This window comes from Erinaceus europaeus, chromosome 15 (assembly GCF_950295315.1).
Source record: "Erinaceus europaeus chromosome 15, mEriEur2.1, whole genome shotgun sequence".
NCBI lineage: Eukaryota > Metazoa > Chordata > Mammalia > Eulipotyphla > Erinaceidae > Erinaceus > Erinaceus europaeus.
Genome location: NC_080176.1, coordinates 1,099,308 through 1,116,053, shown reverse-complemented (window position 1 = coordinate 1,116,053; position 16,746 = coordinate 1,099,308). Strand labels below are relative to the sequence as shown.

General features: G+C 63.6%; 1 protein-coding gene across 3 annotated transcripts in view; it reads right to left on the bottom strand.

The window, feature by feature from the left end:
• Window positions 1-15,903, bottom strand: part of USP7 (ubiquitin specific peptidase 7) — a 39,938-nt gene extending 24,035 nt beyond the window's left edge. The window contains exons 1-2 of one of the 3 annotated variants that reach the window (XM_060172391.1): window positions 15,708-15,858; window positions 10,535-10,747 (exon numbers count right to left, since the gene is read on the bottom strand). Coding sequence is in view for 2 of the 3 variants with exons in the window: in XM_060172389.1 (XP_060028372.1) it covers window positions 15,708-15,777 (70 nt within the window). In the remaining variant the exon portion in view is untranslated. Of the gene's footprint in view, window positions 1-178; window positions 225-10,534; window positions 10,748-15,707 lie in introns of those variants that run through there. The other 2 variants (XM_060172389.1, XM_060172390.1) reach the window with 2 other exon arrangements.
• Between the last annotated feature and the right edge of the window lie 843 nt (window positions 15,904-16,746).

Here is a 16,746-nt window from a genome sequence, read left to right as displayed (position 1 = left end):
CCTCCTGCACTGGGCCCACTAGAAGACTGGCACAAAATCCAGGTCATCAAGGCAACATCAGAAGGCGGGGATCTCCCCAACTCCTGCTCCTAGCTGGCAACCCCAAACACCAGGAAGGCCAGCCTGGGACTGACTGGAGGTCCCCAGTGGCCAGAGCCCCCACCCTGATGCAAGTCACCTTCTTGGCCCAGCCTGTGGATCCCCGCCATGTCTGCATGGCCCGGCGGCAGAGTCTGGGAGGCGAGGTTCTCTGCATGGAACCCCCAGGAGCTCTATCCCAGCATTCTCTTTTTTGAAGCTCCCTCGAACATTCTCAGGGGCAAAAGCGCGGCAGTGAGGCCAGAGCGAGGCGGGTGGGGAGGCAGTGGGGTCCGTCCTCACCCCTGCACCTCCGTGTAAGATGCCCGAGGTGGGCTCGTGCCAATCCTAGCTGCGGCAGGTGGGCAGGGGCTGGGGCAGGCAGAACCCCACACCCCCACCTGCTGGGCCGAGCGTCACTCCCTGGGAGGGTGCCCCAGACCGAGTGCTGGGGGGGCGTGTCCAGCAGAGGCATGAGGCGGTCTGCCCCAGGCCCCGCCCTCAGAGAGGAGCCAGACGGACACCGGACCGTCCCGAAGCCCCAGACACACACAGGGAGGAAGTCCTGAGCGTGGGGACGTGGCGTGGCATGCCGTGGGCGCTTTGCAAAGCCCCTTTCCGGCCTTGGCTCCTTGCCTAGCAGAGGGTCTCGATCCAGAGACCAGCAGCCCGGCCCCGCTCCCAGGGGCACGTGGTCTGTGACCCCACATGGGACGCCCCCACCACTGGGGGGGGGGGGGTCTGTCCCAGAAGCCCTGGCTATAATCACCTCCTGCTCACTCAGATCTCAGCTGACCCCAAGCTTGGACTGTGTCTGCCACCCAGACCACCCCCGACTCAACTTCAGCCCCCAGCATCACAAGTGGCAGTAATGCCCTGGCTCTCCGGTGTGTCCTTCATATGTTCCCTCCTCTCCCCCCAGAGGGAGTCCTTGATCTGTGTGTGGGCACTGCTACTGCCTGCCGCCCCCCACGCCAGCAGCCTATGAGCCCCCGTGCCCCCTGCCCCTGGCAGCCTATGAGCCCCCATACCCCCACTCCCCAGGCAGCCTGTGAGCCCCTCGTGCCCTCTGTCCCCCTGCCAGCCTGTGAACTCCGTGCCCCCTGCCTCCCAGGCAGCCTGAGCCCCCTGCCCCCAGCAGCCTGAGCCCCATCCCTTGTCCCCCAGCAGCCTGAGCCCCATCCTGTGCCCCCCATCAGCCTGTGAGCCCCATCCCTTGTCCCCCCTAGCAGCCTGTGAGCCCCGTGCCCCCTGCCCGTGAGCCCCATCCCGTGCCCCCAGCAGCCTGAGCCCCGTGCCCCCAGCAGCCTGTGAGCCTCGTGCCCCCTGCCCCCTGCCCCCCAGCAGCCTGAGCCCCGTGCCCCCTGCTCCCCAGCAGTCTGTGCAGGTCGATGCTGAAGCTTCCTCACAGAACCACTGGCTTGAGACGACAGTTATCTTCACACTGATTTAAATCAGGTCTATGAAGACAGCGCAGCCAGCCCCCATACACACTGCCTGTGAATACCCACCCTTTAAATAAAATGATTTGTTTGAGGTTTTCAACCTGGCGATTCTGTCCAAGGCACTGCACCTGCCCTGCCACCACCCCTCCAGGTCCAGTTACGGTGGCGGGGCTGTGGCAGGAAGGGGCCAGCGCGTAGGAACAGGAACGGAGAGCCCAGGAGAGAACGGGCTTCTCAGACGCCCAGGTCGAGAGGGCGGCCAGGGAGAAGGTAGGCCGCACCCAACAAGATCATAGCAGAGACACCACGCCGGGTCCTCACACACGGCATGTGTCCCAAACTGGCGGCTTCTAAACCCATTTGGAAAGGTAACAGCAACAGAGCAAGAACAGAAAGAACAAATGTATTTTGAGGGGTGGTGCGAGCCTGTTGGAAGGCTGCAGGAGACATCTAGAGATGGGCAGTAAGAGTCGCAGTAAGAGTCACAGGGCTGCACCGCCAGGCTTGTCCACAGGAGCAGAGGGGCAAAAAATAACTACAACACTGAGAAACAAGGGCAACAAAAAGGAAAATAAATAAATAAATACATACATACATACATACATATATAAAAAAAGAAACTTCCCTATTCTTTAAAAAAAAAAAAAGTGGTCCGGGAGGTGGCGCAGGGATAAAACTTTGGACTCTCAAGCACGAGGTCCTGAGTTCAATGCCCGGCAGCACATGTGCCAGAGTGACGTCTGGTTCTTTCTCTCTCCTCCTATCTTTCTCATAAATAAATAAAATATTTTTTAAAATATATTATAAAAAATAAAGACCCCCCAAACCCTGGGGGGTCCTGGGAGGGTGCAGGGGGAAGAAGGGGTCACCATATGTTGGGAGGGGGGCTGTGGGGGCCAGTGGGCCTTTCGCTGGGCTGCAGGGCTCTGCTATGTCTCCCCCTCTGCATCTCACTTCTAGTTGGGAAAATGAAGGGGGGGGGTGGGAGTAGTGCGGAGAGGGCGGGAAATCAAAAGGAGAGGGCGGGTAGACAGCATAATGCTTCTGCAAAGAGGCTCCAAAGTCCCGGGTTCAATCCCTCACACCACCATAAGCCAGTGCTGAGCAGTGCTCTGGTAAAAATAAATAAAATTAAATTGGGGGTCAGGCGGGAGCGCAGCGGGTTAAGCGCACGTGGCACAAAACACAAGGACCGGCGTAAGGATCCCAGTTCGAGCCCCCGGCTCCCAACCTGCAGGGGAGTCACTTCACAGGCAGTGAAGCAGGTCTGCAGGTGTCTGTCTTTCTCTCCCCGTCTCCCCTCCTCTCTCCATTTCTCTCTGTCCTATTGAACAATAGCATCAGTAACAATAACAACAAGGGCAATCAAAAAATGGGGAAAAAGGGCCTCCAGGAGTGGTAGATTTATAGTGGGAGCACTGAGCCCAGCAATAACCCTGGAGGTGGGGCCGGGTGGTGATGCACCTGGCTGAGCGCACATTACAGTGCTCAAGGAACCCGAGTTCGAGCCCCCCAAGTCCCAACCTGCAGGGGGAAAAGCTTTGCAAGTGGTGAAGCAGTGCTGCAGGCGTCTCTCTTTCTCTCCCCTACCCTCTCAATTTTGGGCTGTCTCTATCCAATAAATCAAGATGATAATAATAAAAAAAGACTTGCCTGCCTGAGACAGCAGAGGCCCAGGTTCAATCCCCAGCACCACCATAAGTCAGAGCTGAGCAGTGCTCTGGTTTAAAAACAACAGCAAAAAAAGAAAAAAAAAAAAAAAACTGAGAAAGAGAAGGGGGCCGGGTGGTGGCGCAGCGGGTTAAGTGCACGTGGCACAAAGCGCAAGGACCAGTGCAAGGATCCTGGTTTGAGCCCCCGGCTCCCCACCTGCAGGGGAGTCGCTTCACAGACAGTGAAGCAGGTCTGCAGGTGTCTGTCTTTCTCTCCCCGTCTTCCCCTCCTCTCTCCATTTCTCTCTGTCCTATCCAAAAGAAAAAAACCTGGAGGCAAAATAATAATAAGTAAAAATAAATACATTAAAAGGAAAAGGAACAGCTAGACTGGGCTGGGGAAGAGCCAGGCGCCTCTTTGCAGGGAAAACAGAAAGACGTGCCCTGGACGTGAGAGAAGGCGTGTTGCAGCATGTGGAGGTACCTTGTGAACAGACAGCCCCAGGTGTCTGGCCCACGAGGTGAGCTGGTTCAGGTGCTCTGTGAGGCCACCTGGGGGGGGGGGCTAGGTGTGCACAGGACCCCCAGGGGGCCTCTCCCTGAGACAATCACACGCACAATTGCTGCACAACCAGAAGCCAAACGCCCAGTTCCTGCGCAGAGAAAGGGCAGGGCTGTGCAGCAACTGTGCCAGACGAGCCCTGGCTGAAGCCATGCCTGCCACACTGGAGACAGGCAGGCAGGCAGGCAGGCAGACAGACAGACAGACGCCCTCAGAGGTGGAGTGGACAGGCTGACATGCCCCCCCACACACTGACGCACTATTCGTCAACAAGGAGGCGAGGTCACTGACAGGCCCGTGGGTGGCCGCTGTGTGAAGGCTACTCTGAGCCATCCGTGGGAGGCAAAGCCTGGGGACGGGGTCCAAGACCCCTCAGCCAGTGCTCCCCTGCAAGGACCACTCCTCCTGAACTGAACACCCCTCCGTGGCGGGCACGTGCCCGGCAGGTCCCGACGGCCCCAGAGTGGGCAGGGCAGGGGTCCGTCACTGCACGTTTGTTCGCCCCGAATTTCCATCCCCGTCAGGTCTGGCTGCCCTGCCCTCTATGGAGGGGGAGTCAGTGTGCCTCCAACCCCCAACTACAGAGCTTCCCCATCATGGCAGGGGAGGGGACCCCTCACTGCCTGCTCCCTCAACACCAGGTGGACGCCCCCCTGGAGGGCGGCTGTGCTGGCCCTGGTAGTCCTCCAGCAAGCCAGCTTCCCCCCCCCCCCCCCCGAACACGGCTGTCCTGGTGGGCGTCTGGAGTCAGGACTGCAGCCCTGCCTCCAGCTGCAACACCATCACACTCACTATTGGGGGTCCCCACGCCTCCAGGACCTCACATGTGCAGAGCACGCACTCCCACTGAGCCATGTTCCAGGCCCACAATCTTGCTTTACGTGTGAACACATCGTAACACGGCAGCATCCGAAAGATCTGGTGCCTTGGTAAACGGTCATTTCCCAAAGCCGAGGAAGAGGCTCGGGAGAGAGGTGCCGGAGAGGCCGGCCAGGCCCCGCCGACCCACAAGCTCGGCCCGCGGTGGCCTCCAGCCCCAGTCTCCAGCAAGGACGGGACACAGCTCTTTCCTAACTGTACTTGGGAAGGCCAGGCCTCCCCAGTCAGCAGGCCACTGGGCCTCAAGGTCTGGGCGTCTGGCCTCGTCATGTGCCCACGGAATCCGTCCGGACGGAGGCTCACAACAGCGAAAAGAACACCTCCATTCATACGTAGTGTTGTTGTTTGGAAATGATTATCTCCTGCAAAAACTTTGTCGTTTGGGGGGCCGAGCGGTGGCACACTGGGTTATGGCACACAGTATGAAGCACAAAGATCTGGGTTCGAGCCCATGGCTCCCCACCTGCAGAGGGAAGTTTCACAAGTGAAGCAGGTCTGCAATGCATGTGTGTCTCTCTCCCTTTTTTTTTTTTTTTTTAAAGATTTTATTTATTTATTTACTCATGAGAAATGACAGGAGAGAGAGAAAGAACCAGACATCACACTGGTATATGCGCTGTCGGGGGCTGAACCTAGACCTTATGCTTGGGAGTCCAAAGCTTTATTCATTGCGCTGCCTCTGGGACCACTCTCTCTCCCTCTCTGTCTCCCCCTCCTCTCTCAATTTCTCTCTGTCCTGTTCAATAAGATGCAGACAGTGGCCACCAGGAGCAGTGGATTCATAGTGCTGGCACTGAGGCCCAGAGATAACCCTGGAGACAAAAAAAAAAAAAAAAGTTTGCCATTTGGGACGGAAACAGCTCAGTTGGCAGAGTACAGGCTTTCCTGCTGGGCCCTGGGTTCGACCTCCAGCTTGGAATACTCCCAAGGCCACCGTCTCCTTTGCCCTTCTCTCCACGCCAAGCAAAACTCTCTCCTATGTAATACTGTTGCTGTTTTCAGGTATGGCGTCTGTGGCGCCTATGTGGTTCTTAAGGTAAAACCGCAGGGACCAGGTGTTGGCACACCTGGCTGAGTGCACAGGTTACCAGGCACAGGGACCCAGTGAAACAGTGTAGCAGGTGTCTCTCTCCCTCTCTATCACTCTCTTCCCTCTTGATGATAAAATAGAACTCTTTTTTAAAAAATGTTACGAAACAGCCTACACAGAAGCTCGGGGGTGCGCAGTTCCCTCTCCCTCCCCAAGCCCACCTGGAGAGTGACCCTGAGTGGGAGGGCTGGGGAGACAGCACACTGGTTCTGCCACAGAACCTGCCTACGGCTCTGAGGTCTTTCTTGTTTATTTAGAGACAGACAGACAGCCCCAGCCTCCCCCCATAGTGTGGGGAACCACAGGTCAAGCCACAGCCAGCCAGCCCCACAAGCACCACCCGTGGGTGCCCGCCCCGGCAATTCTCATTCCCCTCCGGGCAGCAGCAGCAGCACAGAGCCCGGCTGTGCAGGCAGGGGACTGGGTCCGGACCAGAAGCCAGTCCTTGGGCTCAGCCAGACTCAGACTGAGCGTGAGGGCGCCTGCGCCTGCCGGCAACCTCCCCAGCTACCAAAGTGCCAGGCTATCTACCAAGGTGGCAGCACCTCCCACCTCTGCCAATCGCTCTCCCCATCTACGACAAGCTGCAATCGCTCTCCCCATCTACGACATCACAATACACTAGGCCCAGCAGTGCCCCTGCCCTTGTCTGCCAAGAGATGCGCCGTTGTGAAACTTTAAAGGGGGTCTAAAGGCAAACATTCAGGGGGAGACAGCATCATGGTTCTGCAGAGACTCTTGCCTCAGGCTCCAAAGTCCCAGGTTCAATCCCCTGCACCACCAAAAGCCAGAGCTGAGCAGCGCGTGCGCATGCACACATACGCGCGCGCACACACACGCACACACCGGAGTCCGGCGGTGGTTAAGTCCGGCGCAGCAGGTTAAGTACACTTGGTGCAAGGCGCAAGGACCAGCATAAGGATCCCGATTCGAGCCCCTGGCTGCCCACCTGCAGGGGGGTCGCTTCACAGGTGGTGAAGCAGATCTGCAGGTGTCTTTCTCTCCCCCTCCTCTCTCTATTTCTCTCTGTCCTATCCAACAACGATGACATCAACAACAACTACAACAATAAAACAAAAGCAACAAAAGGCAATATTAAAAAAAATCTTTAAAAGATTAAACACACACACACACACAACCAAACTGGCAGTGCAGGCAGGCCCAGCCAGCTAGTGGAATGCTGCTTGTGCCACCCCTTCCCTGTCCCGACCCGGAATCCAGACAGCCTGTCCCCGAAACACAGCGCGCCTGCCTGTGACCAGGGCCTGGGTCCCCACGTCCCCAGCACCAAGCACAGAGGGCAGGGGTGAGTCACCGGCCTAGTCTCTAGAGGGCAGGTGCAGCCTTGAGGAGAGGTGGCACCCGCTCTGTCTCCTGCTGCCACCCCCACTTGTACCCAGCTGTCCGGGTGCCTGCTCTGCTTCCCATATTCAAAGTTTGTGGCGAACCACAGAAAAACGTCCAGTCCAGGAAGCCCAACTGAAGCTCTGGTCTTTCCTCTCCTCTCCTCTCCTCTCTTTCTTTCTTTCTTTTTTTTTTGGGGGGGGGAGATGGTTATTTTATTTTATGTATGTATTTATTTATTATTGGATAGACACAGAAATTGAGGGACCCAGGCAGTGGTGCTGTCGCATCTGCTCAGGTGCTGAGGGCTGAAGAGGCACCCCCTTCAAGGCCCGGGAGCCTCACACTCAGGTCTACTTGTGGGGCGCCCAGCTTTCTGCTGGGATAGATACCCTAAACTCAGCGGCTTAAAGCACAGACCTGGTGGCCCACATACCCCACCAGCTTCCAGCTTCACTCCGGGCACCGTCCTGTCTCTCCTGCCAGGACCCAGACATTCAGCAGGGCTTCTGCACGGGAGCAAAGCTGGTCTGTGGCTTGTGGGGCACTCACGTCTTCGGGGTGTCTATTCTGCCTACCTCAGGCCCTCAGCCTCCAATTAGGGCTTGCGGAGTGAGCCCAGTCTGCTCTTTCTCCCCTCTGGCCTCAGACTCTGCCGGCCCAGCTCGGGGAGCCTCTGCTGACCCCCAGCGCCCCCCACCCCCGCCCTCCTTGTACCCCGTCAGACTCGCACACACGGAGCAGCTGCCAGGCACAAAGGGTCCTGGGAGCCACTGAGGTGCCTCCATCTTCTACTCTGAGCACCGCCACAGGAGCACAGCCATGTGGACTTGCTCCGTTTTAATTCAATAGTGAAGTGAGGCCTGTCTGTGGTAGGAAAGTTGCTTTCCCACTTGGCCAGGAAGCAGCCGTGGGGCCCCATGTCTGAGCACCTGAGGGAACCAGCCTCGCGCCTACCAGTAGGAGGAGGTCTCCAGAATGGGCTGCCAGGTGCCCCACAAGCCAAGGGACATGAAAGCTGGGGCCCGTGGATGTTCAGCTGTGGCTGGCACCTTCACGGAGCATCTGGGGGGGCTGGCATGGTCATGGAGCCGCACTGAGGCTGGAGGAACATCTGTCTCTACCTTGCAGGGGTCCCTGACTGACTCGCTTCCACAAGCTCAGCCACCAACTTCAAAGAGGCCAGTGCTAAGACAAGGAGGGCCCCCGTGCCTGGGCACATGCGGCCTGCTTCAGTGCCAGATGACTGAGCCCACTGGGGCTGCTCTGACCCACAGGTAACGGCTCTGACCACTGGGGCTGCTCTGACCCACTGGGAGCTGCTCTGACCCACTGGGAACTGCTCTGACCCACTGGAGCTGCTCTGACCCACTGGGAGCTGCTCTGACCCACTGGGAGCTGCTCTGACCCACTGGGGCTGCTCTGACCCACTGGGGCTGCTCTGACCCACTGGGGCTGCTCTGACCCACTGGGGCTGCTCTGACCCTCTGGGAGCTGCTCTGACCCACTGGGAGCTGCTCTGACCCACTGGGAGCTGTTCTGATCCACTGGGAGCTGCTCTGACCCACTGGGGCTGCTCTGACCCACTGGGGCTGCTCTGACCCACTGGGAGCTGCTCTGACCCACTGGGGCTGCTCTGACCCACTGGGGCTGCTCTGACCCACTGGGAGCTGCTCTGACCCACTGGGAGCTGCTCTGACCCACTGGGAGCTGCTCTGACCCACTGGAGCTGCTCTGACCCATTGGGGCTGCTCTGTCCCACTGGGGCTGCTCTGACCACTGGGGCTGCTCTGACCCACTGGGATCTAGAAGCTCAGATGCAGAGCCCCTCCCCAAGTCACAGCCAGGGCACCCACCTGCTGCCAACAGGATCGGCCGGCTGAAGCTGTATTGACAGCAGGCATCTGGGGGCGCTCCCTTGTGGCCTCCCAGGGGAAAGTCACTCTTCTGAAATCACCCCAACTAGTTAGCAGTTCCTCTCGGGACACCTGCAGCCGCACCCTGGGCTAAGCCGAGGCAGCTTTCCCAGTCCCAGCCGGTTCTGCGACTTCTGGCAGGGCGGTCCTCCCTCCGTGTCCCACTTCCCAGGGCGCTGCCTCTAGCCCTGGGCTGCCAGGAGGACCCAGAAACCCCTCACATCAGAGGGCCCTGGGGCCTCCCAGCCCCGCCTGGTCAAGCCCACACCTAGGACAAGGACGGCCGATCCCGACCTCCAAGGTGAAACCACCACAGCAGGCATGGGCCTGCCACGGGCCCAGACCTTCTACATGGCCGACCTGTCATTACCAAGGCATGGGTAACTCCACAGCAAAGTGTCCGGCCGGGTCTCGTGTCTGCCCAGGACACTGAAGCCCTGCTCCCAGCACCCCCCGTCCCGAGGAGTCACAAGTCCTACAGTAACTGCCACCTCTCTCATCATCCCATGAGGAAGGTCTCCACATGACTCCTGGTCACCGGAGACACTGCTCAGCACGTGAGTGGAGATGCCCAGGTGACAGCAGTCACCCCAGAAGAGTGACAAAAAAGAAAAAAGAGAAAAGGGCCCTGATCAGCTCTGGCTGATGGCAGTGCAGAGGCTGGGGCTGGCCCTGGGGCAGCAAAGAGAAAAGGGCCCTGATCAGCTCTGGCTGATGGCAGTGCAGGGGCTGGGGCTGGCCCTGGGGCAGCAGGCCTGAGGCAGCTTTCAAAGTCCTTCTCCCATGACCCGTCCTCCAGCCCCACAGAGAAACTAGGCTCGAAAGCACGAGGTCCCACGTTTAGTCCCCAGCACCGCGTGTCCCAGAGTGGTGCTCGGACTGTCCTCTCAGTTAACATTAATAAGCACACACGTAGGTGTGGACACAGAGCCCGGTCACCCGCCCAGGCCACCAGGCCCTCGCCAGAACGCACAGCCTTCCTCCCTTCCCTTCCAGCAAACCCCAAAGGAAACACAGCTGTGGGGGCACCTGGTCACCCTCCCCAATCCCACCTCCCAAAAGGAGCACACAGGTCAAGGCGACGCCACCGCCGCTGGCCCACGGGGCACAGGTGCAGAGGCGAGGCTCACGGTCCAACAGGACCTAGAGCACCTGAAGGGAAGGGTGACATCGAGCGTTTGCACCCACTGTCCCGAGAGGCCGTAACCTCAGGTGTACCCCATGACCCCAAGGCCCGTGGCTCAGGGGACTCCTAGGAGGCAGCAGCATAGCTGAGCGCTTCTGAGCTGTGGCTGGGGCCCAGGGAGCAGGGCCCAGGCCAGCAAAGGGACACTGCCGAGTAGACCCCAAGTAGGGAGACAGGATACTGGGGTCCACAGAGGAGCCTCAGCTGGTTCCACCCAGCCTCTCCAGTCCCACTCCTCAGCTGCGGGGTGCACCGCGCAGCTCCGCTCACCTCCCTCCTTCGGGCCTGCCCAGGCCCAATCCTAGCTATGTCCCCTTCCCCCCAGGCGTCCCCACACTCTGCCCACCTGCGCGTACCCAGGTGCCATTCACTGCGGCCTCACCTCACAGCTGTGGAGGGGACCCTGGCCTCACTTCTGGAACTGCAGAGACTGAGGCTTGGGCACCGAGCACACAGTTAAACGGGAAGGTCCGAATTCAATGGCTGACCTGGACCTGCCCCGTCCTGAGTTGGAGCTCAGAGGCTGCCGGGCTGGGGACAAGAGAGTTCGGGACCTGCACACCTGAGGTTCAACTCCCAACACTGCAAGTCAGACCTGCCATAAAAACAGACCAAGCTGGGGCCAGGTGTTGGAGCATCTGGTTAAGCACATGTATCACAGGGCACAAAGACCCAGGTTCGAGCCCCTGCTTCCCACCTGCAGGGGGAGAGCTTCACAAGCAGTGAACCGGGGTTATGGGTGTCTGTCTCTTTTCTTCTCTATCTCCGCCCCCCCTCCTCTCAATTTCTCTGTTTCTACCCAGAAATAAATAAACAAACACAAAAGGACCGCCCTTTCTGCAAGAGAGCCCACCAGGAAGGGAGCCGTGGAGGACTGCACGCCTTCTCCTGGCTGGCAGAGAATGTGAAGCAGAGGGAAGGCAGTGCCACCTCAGACGCTTCTGGGTCTGGGCCCCTCTCCGTCCACCCCATTCACTGTGGAGAATCCCCAGCCAAAGCTAAAGGCCCAGGGGAGGGGGGGCGCACAGCCAATATCCTCTGATTTGCCTCCCTGCTGGCGTACGTACGCCCCACCTGCTCGGGCGACAGAACACTCAGCCAGCCGTACCCACAGGCCCACGCAGGGCTCCTGGCTCCACAGAAACTGTGGGTGACTGGCTGACTGTCCCCCGCTGCGTGTGGGCTGGGCCAGCCTGTCTCCACCTGTCTCGGCTCAGGCTCTGAATGGACACCGCTCACAGGCAGCCCTGCAGCCCAGATGGGGAGAGCTTCCCGTCCATTCTCTGGGCACATAACCCCTCTGCCATTGCTCAGGGGGCACGAGTGAAGCCCCCCCGCCACCTGAGTCCCACAGGCGCACAGGACTGGCAGGGCCAAGCACCAATGCCTCCCTGCCCAGCCTCACACCTAGAAGGCTTCTCCCATCTCCTCCCTCTGTGCCCTGGACCCCTCGGGAATTCCCTGCACAGGCAGGTGGGGAATGCTGGGGCCGGGGCCGGGCAGATGCAGCCCCAGGGAGGAGCAGGAGAGCAGACTCACACCAGCCTACTGAGAGGGAAAGCCAGGTGGCCAAACCAACCTCCAGGCTCCGTCGCAGCCACCCGGCCCGAGAGGGAGGCAGCCCCCCCGTTGGCACAGCCCGGCCCTCCGACAGCCCCTTAACAGGGCAGGCCCGGCTCTGGGGCTCCTCAGACGGACGCTTACACACCCGGCCGGCTCCAACTACAGCAGGTGCACCAAGCTGCGGAGGATGTGCCCGCAGAAGCAGATGGAGCCGGATCCCAGGCAGCTCTGGAAACACACCTGTAGGTGCTTGGGCTGGAGGAAGCCCAAGGTGATGGCACGGGACCTGGGACCGAGGCCACTCCACAGGCACCTGGCCCCTAACCTGATGACCCAGCTACAGCTCAGAGACACTGAGAGGCTGGCCACCTTCTTTCCAACCCGGACGGGGAAATAAGGTTCCGCAGGACAAGCAATGCGGCTGGAGAGCATGCACAGACTCCTCCAATTTATCATGCAAAATGACCTGGGTTCAAGCCCCTGGCCATCACCTGGGAGCTGCATGCAAGAAGGAAGCTTCCATTAGAACCTTCTTCAACCCTGCTACGGAGTACTCTGACGCAGGCCTCACCTATAACCGGGGGTTCAAAACCACCTGCCTGGTGGCAGGCGTGGGGAGCAAACTTGCGGCTGATCTGTGCTGTGGGTGTCTGTCCTGCCTGGTGGTCCTCTGGCATGTGTTGCACGGAAAGGTGCCAAAGCCTCTGGCTGGCTGAGTAGCCAGCCATACGACTGCCGCACAGCCTGGCCTCCACAGGGGCTCTGCCCTCTCAGCCGCCCCACCACCACTGCGAGGGTTTCCTGCGAGTGTGTCTGCCGCCCCAAGATTTCCAGCTGTTTCTAATGCATGGGGAGCAGCCAGTGACTGGCAGCGACTTATTCACAGGGGAGCCTCCAAAGTCCCCGGGGGTCCCTACCCGCCATGTGGGGCACCCTCCCCCAGAACAAAGACCCTGACCTGGGCTTTCACTGGGTCATTCTTACAGGCGTTCAAGCACTCAGTGCCCCTTCACAGGGTGCAGATGCAGTCAGTCCCAGCAGGCAGCAAAGTGAAGGAAACGACCTAATATCTTCCAGGGTCACTGCAGCTTTGCCCTTGGAAGCTCTAGCAGGGTGAGGGCTACACCTGACACAGGGCTGCCCTCAGACACCCTGAGCACAGAAGCCTGAGCCCCCTGCTCCGACCCACTCAGCACCCGGCACCCTGCACCCAGTGCAGCACACCCCGCCCGGGGAGGCACACAGGCAGAAAACAAACTTTCCTGTGGAGTCGGGTCCTACTGGCTGGAGGGAGCTGCCAGCAACCGGACCAGGTCCCCGCAAGGCCCCGTGCCCCAGGCTGGTCCCCCACACCCCAAGGTTCACCCTTAAGGTCGTCCCCCCAACCCACGCCCAGCACAGCTGGTGGCTCAGCCCCACCAGGTCCCAGACAAGCCCCTCTCCCCCACCCCGAAAGGCCCAGGCCAGGTCCCCAGCACGGCAGCTCAGAGCCCGCCAGGACCCTGCAAAGTCCCCGACCAACCCCCCCCTTAGTCTGACTCTGGCCAGCCGGGCCGGAAGGCTCCCACTTAATTCCCCCGGCCAGGTCCTGAAGCAGAGCAGGCGGCTCAGAGCTGGCCAGGTTACCCACGCCAGGCTAGGACCCCGCAAGGCCCACACACACCCCACGTCCCCTCAAAGCTCCTGCAAGGGCCAGGGAGATGTCCTGGCCAGGCCCAGAAGCAAAGCAGGCAGCTCAGGGCCAGCCAGCTACCCCGCAAGGCCCCCAGCCAGCTACCCCGGCCAGCTACCCCGCAAGGCCCCCGGCCAGGTACCCCACAAGGCCCCGGCCGGCTCTCCCGCAAGACCCCCGGCCAGCTCTCCCTCAAGACCCCCGGCCAGCTCTCCCTCAAGGCCCCCGGCCAGCTCTCCCTCAAGACCCCCGGCCAGCTCTCCCGCAAGACCCCCGGCCAGCTCTCCCGCAAGGCCCCCGGCCAGCTCTCCCTCAAGACCCCCGGCCAGCTCTCCCTCAAGACCCCCGGCCAGCTCTCCCGCAAGGCCCCCGGCCAGCTCTCCCTCAAGACCCCCGGCCAGCTCTCCCGCAAGACCCCCCGGCCAACTCTCCCGCAAGGCCCCTGACGGCTACCTCGCAAGGCCCCGGCCAGGTACCCCGCAAGGCCCCGGACGGCTACCCCGCAAGGCCCCCGGCCAGGTACCCCGCAAGACCCCCGGCCAGCTCTCCCGCAAGGCCCCGGCCAGGTACCCCGCAAGGCCCCGGCCAGGTACCCCGCAAGCCCCGGCCAGGTACCCCGCAAGACCCCCGGCCAGCTACCCCGCAAGGCCCCGGCCGGCTCTCCCGCAAGGCCCCCGGCCAGCTACCCCGCAAGGCCCCGGCCAGGTACCCCACAAGACCCCCGGCCAGGTACCCCGCAAGGCCCCGGCCAGGTACCCCGCAAGCCCCGGCCAGGTACCCCGCAAGCCCCGGCCAGGTACCCCGCAAGACCCCCGGCCAGCTACCCCGCAAGGCCCCGGCCGGCTCTCCCGCAAGGCCCCGGCCGGCTCTCCCGCAAGGCCCCGGCCAGGTACCCCGCAAGGCCCCCGGCCAGCTACCCCGCAAGGCCCCGGCCGGGTACCCCGCAAGACCCCCGGCCGGGTACCCCGCAAGGCCCCGGCCGGGTACCCCGCAAGACCCCCGGCCAGCTACCCCGCAAGGCCCCGGCCGGGTACCCCGCAAGACCCCCGGCCGGCTCTCCCGCAAGGCCCGGGCCGGGTACCCCGCAAGACCCCCGGCCAGCTACCCCGCAAGGCCCCGGCCGGCTCTCCCGCAAGGCCCCGGCCAGGTACCCCGCAAGACCCCCGGCCAGCTCTCCCGCAAGGCCCCGGCCGGGTACCCCGCAAGACCCCCGGCCAGCTACCCCGCAAGGCCCCGGCCGGGTACCCCGCAAGACCCCCGGCCGGGTACCCCGCAAGACCCCCGGCCGGCTCTCCCGCAAGGCCCCGGCCGGGTACCCCGCAAGACCCCCGGCCAGCTACCCCGCAAGGCCCCGGCCGGCTCTCCCGCAAGGCCCCGGCCAGCTACCCCGCAAGGCCCCGGCCGGCTCTCCCGCAAGGCCCCGGCCAGGTACCCCGCAAGACCCCCGGCCAGCTCTCCCGCAAGGCCCGGGCCGGGTACCCCGCAAGACCCCCGGCCAGCTACCCCGCAAGGCCCCGGCCGGCTCTCCCGCAAGGCCCCGGCCAGGTACCCCGCAAGACCCCCGGCCAGCTCTCCCGCAAGGCCCGGGCCGGGTACCCCGCAAGACCCCCGGCCAGCTACCCCGCAAGGCCCCGGCCGGCTCTCCCGCAAGGCCCCGGCCAGGTACCCCGCAAGACCCCCGGCCAGCTCTCCCGCAAGGCCCCGGCCGGGTACCCCGCAAGACCCCCGGCCAGCTCTCCCGCAAGGCCCCGGCCGGCTCTCCCGCAAGGCCCCGGCCAGGTACCCCGCAAGACCCCCGGCCAGCTCTCCCGCAAGGCCCCGGCCGGGTACCCCGCAAGACCCCCGGCCAGCTACCCCGCAAGGCCCCGGCCGGCTCTCCCGCAAGGCCCCGGCCAGCTACCCCGCAAGGCCCCGGCCGGCTCTCCCGCAAGGCCCCGGCCAGGTACCCCGCAAGACCCCGGCCGGCTCTCCCGCAAGGCCCCGGCCGGGTACCCCGCAAGACCCCCGGCCAGCTCTCCCGCAAGGCCCCGGCCGGCTCTCCCGCAGCTGAGCTGGGGCTGAGGCTCAGAGCCGCCAGCTACCCCGCAAGGCCCCGGCCAAGCCCCGCAGCGAAGCAGGCGGCTCAGCCCGGGCAGGCCTCCCGCCAGGTCTCCGCCAGGCCCCGCGGCCGCGCAGGCGGCTCGGCCCGGCAGGTGCTCGCGGCGGGCGGCGGGCCGGCTCGGACCCGGGACAATGCGGGCGGCGGGCGGCATGACGGTGCAGCCCGGGCCTAAGATGGCGAGGCGCGGCCCCCGCGGCGCCACAATGGAGGCGGCCTCACCTTCCATCTCCATGTCCTCGGGCTCGCTCAGCTGCTGCTCGCCCGCCTTGGGCTGCGGCTGGTGGTTCATGGCGGCGGGCGGGCGGGCCCCGGCCCCGTCCCCGGCCCCGTCCCCGGCCCCGTCCCGCTCCCCGGCCGCGGCCCCGTCCCGCTCCCCGGGCGCCCGCGCGGGGTCGGCGCGGCCCAGGCCCAGGCCCAGGCCCAGGCCCGCGGGCGGCAGGGAGGCGCGCACGGCCTTGCTCGCGATGCGCCCAATCGCGGCGCCGGCGGCGGGGGGCCGGGCCCGGGTCGTGTCTCCGCCAACGCCGACGCCGACGCCAACGCCGACGCCGCGGGCCCGCCTCCCGCACTCGCTCCTCCGCCTGCGCCGCCGCCTGGGGCCGGGCCGGGCCGCCGGGGCCGTCGGGCGGTCGGGCTGCGGGCCGTCGGGCTGTCCGGGCGGGGCCGGGTCGCGGGCGGCGGGCGGGCGGGCGCAGGAGGGCGGCGGGCTCGGCGGACGCGGCGCCGGCTCTCGCTCGCTCAAAATGGCGGCGGCGTGAAGTGTCACATCCGCATGGGGCCGGGGCGGCGGGGGCGGAGGGAGGGAGGGACGGACGGACGGACGGCGGCGGGCGGGGCCTCCCAGGCCCGGCCTCCTCCGCGCTGGAGCGGGGGGCGCCCGCGTCGGGGCGGGGCGGGGCGGAGGGCGACCCCACCCGGGGACAGACACGGGGACCCCCACCCGGGGACAGACACGGGGACCCCCACCCCGGGGACAGACACGGGACCCCCACCCCGGGGACAGACACGGGGACCCCCACCCGGGGACAGACACGGGGACCCCCACCCCGGGGACAGACACGGGGACCCCCACCCGGGGACAGACACGGGGACCCCCACCCGGGGACAGACACGGGACCCCCACCCCGGGGACAGAAACGGGGACCGACACGGGACCCCCACCCCGGGGACAGACACGGGACCCCCACCCCGGGGACAGACACGGGGACCCCCACCCGGGGACAGACACGGGGACCCCCACCCCGGGGACAGACACGGG